The 8,690-nt window shown below is 31.6% G+C and overlaps 2 protein-coding genes across 2 annotated transcripts; one reads left to right on the top strand and one right to left on the bottom strand.

The window, feature by feature from the left end:
• The first annotated feature begins 2,444 nt into the window (after positions 1-2,444).
• LOC145046593 (zinc finger BED domain-containing protein RICESLEEPER 3-like) lies at positions 2,445-3,080 on the top strand. Its single transcript, XM_078994878.1, has one exon. The coding sequence runs from the start codon at positions 2,445-2,447 to the stop codon at positions 3,078-3,080; it is 636 nt and encodes a 211-aa protein (XP_078851004.1).
• Positions 3,081-6,133: 3,053 nt separating this feature from the next.
• On the bottom strand, positions 6,134-7,154 carry LOC145046592 (Ubiquitin-like superfamily protein). Its single transcript, XM_078994877.1, has 2 exons — positions 6,361-7,154; positions 6,134-6,227 (listed from the first exon to the last, which is right to left on the bottom strand). The coding sequence occupies exons 1-2, from the start codon at positions 7,101-7,103 to the stop codon at positions 6,134-6,136; spliced, it is 837 nt and encodes a 278-aa protein (XP_078851003.1). The 5' UTR covers positions 7,104-7,154.
• Between the last annotated feature and the right edge of the window lie 1,536 nt (positions 7,155-8,690).

The raw sequence follows: 8,690 nt of genomic DNA, 5'->3' as shown, positions 1-8,690 counted from the left end.
ATATATATATATATATATATTAAAAAATAAAAATAAATAAAAGAAGCACAGGTCATTGACTCCCGTTTTTGTTTTGCCCTACTTGCCCTCGGTACTCAGTCTCACACTCACAGTCTCGCATTCGGCGTTCCCCATCGGCGCAGCCGCATCCCACTGAACTGATCAACTGAAGACGAGTAGACGACTGAAGAGTGAACCCCAAACTTTTGGCGGAACCCCAAACTTCCGGCGCCACCAATCCGAGGTTCGTTCCTCTGATTTCGTTTTTTTTTTCTAATTTCCCTTGTTGTGCTTATGTTCTGAAATTTGAATGTTGTGCTCATGTAGAATCACTAGAATGTAATGATGTGAGATGATGAACTAATACAGAGGCCATTTTTCAATGATTAGAATAAATATGTAGGCCATTTTTTCTGATTTCTGTTCTTTTTTGTGGATTTGTCAATTTGTCATTGAAGAATTATGGCGATTTGGCAATGTGTCTCTGATTTCATGACTTCGTTTTTTTCTGATTTGGGTTCGTGACTTCGTTCCAAGTATTTAAGAATTATGGAAATCTTGCTGAAATCTTATTACTCTTAGTATCTTATTATGTTTACTTGCTATCAAAATAATCAAGGGATTTTGGTAGATTTTGCCTGAAATCTTGCTCTGAAATGTTGATAAATATTGCTTAAATATTGTAATATTATTCTGAAAGCTGTGAATCTTATGGTTTGTTGTGAAATGTTGATGAATATTACTGAATTGAAGCTTCTTATTTCCTGAAATCTTTTGGTTTACATATGGATTGTTGATTGTTTTTTTTCTATGTAGATGGAAAGGTCTCAAGTAGATGCACAAACTGTTCATGTTGATGCTCCACAAACTGTTGATGTTGATCTTGATGTTGATGAAGGAGATGATGAAGAAGTTCCAAATAATAAGGGTGGTGGTCATAGAGTATCTTGTGTATGGCAACATTTTGATCGAGATGCCGTAAAGAAGGGTGCTAAGAAAGTGAAATGCCCATATTGTTCAACAATGATGTGTGCAAATTTAAAGAAAAATGGTACGAGTGCAATGGGAAATCATTTAAGACTCTATTGTTCAACATCTCCTGTTTACGACCCTAAAGGCAAAGTTGGTGATACGAAAAAACAATCTGTGTTGAGTTTCAAAAAAGTGGGAGACTCGAGGGCTACTTCTTTGGAAGTTCATTCATTCAGCCAAGAGAAATGTAGGAATTCCTTAGCCCGCATGTGTATTAAAGACAATCAACCTTTTAGTATAGTTAAAGATGAAGGATTTAGGGAATATTCACGGGATTTGCAATCTCTATTTAAATTGCCTTCAAGGTGGACTGTTGCAAGGGATTGTTTGTAGATATACAAAGAAGAAATGTATAAATTGAAGGATGTTTTAAAAAACCAAACCGTCTCCATTACAACTGATACTTGGACATCCATCCAAAACATTAACTATAGTTGTTTAACGGTACATTGGGTTGATGAGACGTGGGTTTTGAGAAAGAAAATTCTGAACTTTTGTCCCATTGCAAATCACAAAGGTGTAACCATAGGAAAACTCGTTTATAAATGCTTACAGAATTGGGAAATTAAGAAGGTGTTTACAGTGACTGTGGATAATGCTTCCTCAAATGATGGGGTAATTAGGTATCTAGCGACCATGCTTAGGGGACCCTATGCTTTTTTGGATTGCAAATACTTGCATTTGAGGTGTTGTGCTCATATCATAAATCTTGTGGTTAGGGACAGGTTAGAAGAACATTTTAGTTCCATCACAAAGATCTGAAATGTTGTGAAGTATGTGAGGTCATCGGGTGCTAGGTTTGCTACATTCCTAGAATGTGTTGAGAAAGTGAAGATTAATTGTAGTAAGAAACCATCCCTTGATGTTGACACAAGATGGAATTCTACTTATTTGATGTTAGAGACGGCAGAAAAGTATGAGGCGGCGTTTGATAGGTATTTTATATACTATTAAGTATGATATATTAATTTCTTTTTTCATAATTTACATACTAATGTTTTTATTGAATTTTAATTTGTATTGTAGGCTTCTTGCGATTGATAGTGGTTTTAAAACTTTTTGCGGAAGTGAGGTTGATGATGGTGAGGTGACTACGAGAAAAAGAAGAAGAAATGAGAAAGTTTTAGGGACTCCCGATGCCGACGATTGGGAGGTTGCTATATATATATATATATATATATATATATATATATATATATATATATATATATATATATACACTTCAATTGTGAAATCTAATATTATTTAATTGATTTGGTAGGTATTTTATCGAGTATTTGAGGATCTTTTACAATGTCACAAAAAAGATATCTGGGTCCAAGTATGTGACAGCAAATAAATTTTTTAAGGAATTTGTGATAGTGCAAGCAAGCATAACTAGAATATATGCAAGCACAGACGAGAAAAAGAAAATGATGGAAAAGTCGATGCAAGAAAAATACGACAAATATTGGGACAACATTGAGAGCATGAACTTCATGCTTCATGTTGCTGTCGTTTTAGATCCCCGCAACAAGATGTGTTATTTGGAGTATTGCTTGGAGTTGATTTATGGTAAGAATTCTACCAAAACAAAAACAATTCTAGAGCATGTCAACAAAACACTAGAAGACTTGTTTCAACACTTCAAGAGCAAGACGGAGAGAGAAAGATGTGAAAAGACAAGGAGTGCATCGTCTTCTACACCTAGTTATTTTGATTTTGGGCATGGAGTTGATATGGAAGACGATTTTGAAAGGTTTATGGAACAACGTGGGCATGGGGTTAATAAAATAGAGCTTGAGATTTATTTATCAGATGGGATGGAAAAGCGAGTGGAGGATTTCCAGATTTTGGGGTGGTGGAAATCTAATTCAACAAAGTTTCGTGTACTTTCTAAGGTAGAGAAACTTGTTTTAGGAATGCCAATCTCTACAGTTGCATCAGAGTCTGCATTCAGTACTGGTGGGAGGGTGATTGATGAAAGTAGAAGCTCCCTTACACATGTGACTGCCGAAGCTTTGATTTGCACACAAGATTGGATACGGGACACCCCAATTGAAATCTAGTTTAAAAATATGACGACTTTATATATGGAAGAGATGCGAGAGAAGTTGGTTCCAATAGAAACCAGTAAATATTTTACTATTTTTTACATAATTATAAGTTTTGTAATTATATATGTTTATAATTAATTAATTACATACTATTGTTTTATACGTTTGTGTTTGTAGAGGAATTGGGGTGTGGTCAAGGGAGTTGCATAGATAAGGATTTTACTTGAATTTTAAAGGTTTATAACTCAATTATTATAATTTTATACTTTTACACAAGTTTATTACTCAATAATCATTGATCAATACTAATGTTTTTTGGTTTGTAAATGAATGGGGAATTAGTGAAGAGATTTACATGGATGTGGATTGAAGATTTATGTTTGCGTGTTTTGGACTTTTGGTTGTAATCGACTATTTGACTATTCAGGACTTTATGTTTTAGTTTGATTGTGTGTTTAGTTGTAACCGTCTAATCGACAATTTCGAACTTTATGTTTTAGTTTGATTGTGTGCTTGGTTGTAATAGACAAGTTGGTTGTAAAACTCATGTTTTTTGAAGTATTTAACTTCAATTAGGTGTTTTTTTAATTATTTAACTAATTGTTACATTTATGGAAAATGGGTTCAAACCCAAAACCCATGGGTTTAAACCCAGAAACCGTAAGTGTATGGGTTGAACCCAAGAAACCGAGAAACCGCCCAAACCGATATCAGAAACCAATAAACCGAACCGACCAAAAACCGATCCTATTGGATTCTGAAAACCAGAAATCGATCATTTACGGGTTGGGTTGGGTTGGGTTGGGGTCCAAAAACGACCCATGCACAACCCTACTAATTACCAAAGTATCTAAAGGCTTCAAGTCTCATTCTCATAGACTTAGTGACTACAATGTCGTATGACAAAAGCATAGGGATGAATTTAGAAGTAGCTAAATCTCAAGATGTTACAATATTCAATGTATAATTCGAAATATCTATTTAACAATATGATTTGTTAAAAATAATATAGAAATCGTAATTACATATTTAAAAAATCATCTATATAATTTATAATAAAGATAAAAAATTAATTATTTAATAACAGTACTTATGAGTAAAGTATAAGATTAAAGTTATAACATTCACGTTATATATATATATATATATATATATATATATATATATATATATATATATATATATATATATATATATATATATATATATATATATATATATATATAATAGATTGAAGGGTTTTTTTGCTAAATGTTCTCTTGTCCTTTATTTGTACAAATGTTATTTTCTAAAAAATTTAAATTTTTTATTTTTCACTTGTTATTTTATTGTATTTTTCATTTTATTAAATTAAAATTCCAAATTTAATGTGTAAGGTAATATATATGTAAACTATTTATTAGAAAGGGTTTATATATGTAATGTATTCAATACATTAAAATCTTATTAATTTTAATAATTCAAATTTTTTCTTATAAATTCAAACTTTTCAAATTGTTAAAATGTCATATTTTTTTTTTAATTAAATTCATATAATACATGTCTCACACCTATTCTCTCTCTCTCTCTCTCTCTCTATATATATATATATATATATATATATATATATATATATATATATATATATATATATATATATATATATATATATATATATATATATATATATATATAAAAGGTTATAAAAGTGATGGCACCCAATCAAAACTAGCATATTTCTACCATATAATATCAAACTGAACTATCTGTATAACACCTATCATAAACAGACCAACTTTAAAAATAAAAATAAAAAACCTCCCATATAAAAGCCACCTCCTTTAGATTTGGAGGAAAGTGAAAGAGGATATGATAATGTGGAATTTTGTTGATTTTGATGAATTTTAAAGATGACACGTTCACAAGATTTTGGCTTCTTTTTTGTTTTAAGGGGTTTGTTTCACAAGATTCTGGGTCCTTTAGCCCCACACTTTTCTGGTATAGACAATTTGTATATTTGTTCCGTCGACATGAAAATACCCAACAAAATACATGCATTTAACGACACGTAAGCTAACAAAAAAATAGATATTTTCTGCATTTTATATATAGTAGTCACTAAGTTCCTATTCTCTTGTCATGCTTAAAACAAAAACCAACTTCCCGACAATGCATCCCATATGACCATGTTTCATGCCATGCACGACTCTCTCTCCCTTTTTCTCTCTCAAATATGCTCGATTAATTAGTTGAAACATTATTTGTGATTAGTTTTACAAATGATTTATGTCCGAGCAATATGAGGGTGTTAGTAGAGATCTTGATGGGAAAGCTCTTCTACATTCAAGTTGGCAATAACGCCACCGTGCTAGACCTAAAGAAAGAGATCGGAGCTCAAGAAAAACTTCCCGTTGATCGGCTCATTCTGCTTATGTATGAAAAGTTAATGAATGAAAATGAATCTTCGCTTGTTGATTATGGTGTTGAAGATGGTTCTCATTTGTATCTTTTTTTCGATACCCTAAAGGATGGTTTGACTCATCAGTCCCCATTAACCACTTCTGAGTCGGTGAATTAGCTTTTAACGCAATAGTTTTAGCTTCTCTTTGTTGTTTTGTATATCTGATCTAGATAATAGTATTAATTTAAAGGTCACGTGCGTTTACAAATATGTGAATGTAGTTTGTATACGTAGGCTATTTCGATCGGTAATTCTGATTTATGAATATCGTTGCAACCTTGAGGAAAAGGAACGAATTATAATCGGCTTATTTGGATTTCGATTAAAACTGACCAAAAAAGATCTCTCTGAAACGACAGTATATATTCCCAATGTAGCTATGATGGCTCGTATTAATATCGTTGCAACCTTGAGGAAAAGGAACGAATTATAATCTTGTTTTAAGTATTTGGTTCATGGTTGTTTTGAGACTCGTATTAATATGATAAGCATTTTTCTTAATTGGTTGTTTTGTTTTAAGTTCCTAAACAAAATTTTGCAGCTATTCTAGAAAAAAGGAAAGAAAAAGTAGAATAAAAAAAAACTGTCTTGAGATAAAAATTCATTATATGCGATAAACATACAACTAACAAATGGTAGCCAGTTTTGTGGATTCATTTGTTGATGCACGCTTCTCGTAAATCCCATCATATGTGAAGGATGAACGGCCGATGTAGTTCCTGTTTAGTAATGTGATAAATTTTTGAATGAATTCGAAATAATAATCTTTTCATTGCATTAAAAATATGTGTAATACCAAGTATTACCAAGATATATTCATAATATTGTTGTAGTCTAAATAACGAAAATTACCCACGACTAATAGTCCCTTTGAATACGTAAAGATAATCACCATTTTCAACTCCATGCCAGCGGAGGCTACAATTTTCACGCATGATCCTCTGTTTATGAATAAATATGTAGTCGTCGGTTGGTAGTAATTTCCTGGACAATAGTAATTCCCTTAATTCATTCACCGTGCTCGAGTCCTTCATTTCTAATGGGATACAGGTCGAGTCAAGGAGAGCCGAGGAAGTTTGAACAACAAAGTCAAGCTTACGAGAAGGAGGCTCAGCCACTAATCGACTCATGGTCTTCAGAAATACAACGATTTCAGAGAATTCAACAACACCATAGTCACTCAAATTGCGAAAGTCCTCTTCCATCTCCACTCCTGAAAAGAAAAGTGTCATTTGCTTAATTGGCGTCCCATCGATAATATGAATCTTTTCTTTTAGACTTCCTACAGTTTCTGTTCTATCAACCTCTATGTTGTGCTTTCTCGATGAAAACTTAACTATAATTTGGATTTGTCTACGGTTTTCTAAAGATAGCATATGATTGATCGTGAGATCAATTTGTGTACCTTCATTAACGATTGGATAATCCTCTAGGTCAAGCCCGTCGAGTAGTTCCCAATCACATACACTAAGAGTTTGTGAAGATATAGGAACACCAAGAAAATGTTCAATTTTCCTCTTGATTTCGAGAATGGGTTCTTGCATACCAACTTCGATGGTCAATGCATATGCTCGAGCTAAAATTTGGATTTTCATATCTAATAACTTGTTGAAGGAACGCGATAGTGTCTACTTTTGTTTATGGTTAGATCATGAATGGAGGGATAAGAATATGTTTTAACTCAAGCGTTCTTGAGGCTTGATTTCAAGCCCAAATTCATGTTATAAGTATGAATGTGGTCATCTCTATGTGATTTCAATGCACACTTTTCATGGATTCACAATCATTTTATGCAAATTTCATTTGGTCTCTCTCTCTCTCAAATGATATATATATATATATATATATATATATATATATATATATATATATATATATATATATATATATATATATGGTTAGGTTATTTTGTTTCTAGTAACTATTGTGTGTAAGAATGCAGAGATCTGGACCATTTGATGGAATATAATCAAAGATCGTGATCTAATGGTCTATGATAGTAGAATAGGATAATATGTACTATATAATCACACAAATTTGAGCATAAGGGCATTTTAGTCAATTAACCTATGTTAAAAAATGAAATTTTCGGATTTTTAGGGATAATTAATTCTTTTATTTTTAAAATCTGAATAGTTTAAATTAATTTAAAATTAAAAATCCGATTTTATTCTATCAAAATGATAGAATGTTAATCATAAACTAGTAAATATATTTTTCGATTTTATTCTGTCAGAATGACAGAATGTCAACCATAAACTAGTAAATACATTCTGAAAGAATATACAAAATCGATTCTTAAACTAATAATATACTAAATAATTACATTGTATGATTGTGATTCATTGAATAATAACAAACATTCTGAAAGAATAACAAGTATAATTCTTAAAACATAACAACATTTTTAAACAATGTGTGTGATCATTCTTTAATTTATTCTTCAAGTCTTTCCCATCAGGTCTTCAAGTCATTCTTCAAGCCATTTCAATCAGAAAATCATTGTCAAGTAATTTGTAGTGATACACTTGTAACAACTGCGTATTAAACATATAAATAATTAACTACAATACTATCAGAATACAACAATAATATTCTTACAGAATAAACTATTCTTGCAGAATGGTTTTGAATATTCTTAAAGAATTTGTATTATCAAGAATATACAACTGTAGTTAAAATTGTTGGATTAGTGTCTAAGTCCATAACTATTTTGGTATGTACTTGACCCGATGGTGCATGGTCCTTTTAGGTTGCCTTCACCAAAGCAACTCGATAGGATGAATTATGGAGAGAAATGATTAAATATGATTTATTAATGTATTATAAGAATAATATATTAAAGGAGAAATCATATTGTTTAATTAATATTAGTCAATAATTAATTGATAATTAGTTTTGTGACTAAAAGAGATTAATTAAACTTAAGGGACTGGAATTGTAATTATAAGATAATTGCAATTGGGCCATGGATTGCCTTATATTATAAGGTGGACGAATTCGATGGGGAAGCCCATATGAAATCGTCCAAGGCCTTGAGGAAAGGGCTCCATGGGTTGCTTAGGGCTTAAGCATCCAAATTAGGGTTTCCTTGTTAGATAACTCTAATAGCCTTACTATATATAAGACCCTTATGACCCAAAAACGTGGGGAAGACTTCTCTAGGGTTTGTAGACGGTTTT

The sequence above is a fragment of the Lactuca saligna genome, chromosome 5, assembly GCF_052625555.1.
Source record: "Lactuca saligna cultivar CGN05327 chromosome 5, ASM5262555v1, whole genome shotgun sequence".
Taxonomy (NCBI): domain Eukaryota; kingdom Viridiplantae; phylum Streptophyta; class Magnoliopsida; order Asterales; family Asteraceae; genus Lactuca; species Lactuca saligna.
This window is presented reverse-complemented; position numbering and strand designations above follow the sequence as displayed.

Coding starts and splice junctions, on each gene's coding strand:
- LOC145046593 (XM_078994878.1), top strand. CDS start 2,445: ATGATGGAAAAGTCGATGCAAGAAAAATACGACAAATATTGGGACAAC.
- LOC145046592 (XM_078994877.1), bottom strand. CDS start 7,103: ATGAAAATCCAAATTTTAGCTCGAGCATATGCATTGACCATCGAAGTT. Junction 6,228..6,360: donor AAAGGGACTATTAGTCGTGG/GTAATTTTCGTT, acceptor ATTACTAAACAG/GAACTACATCGGCCGTTCAT.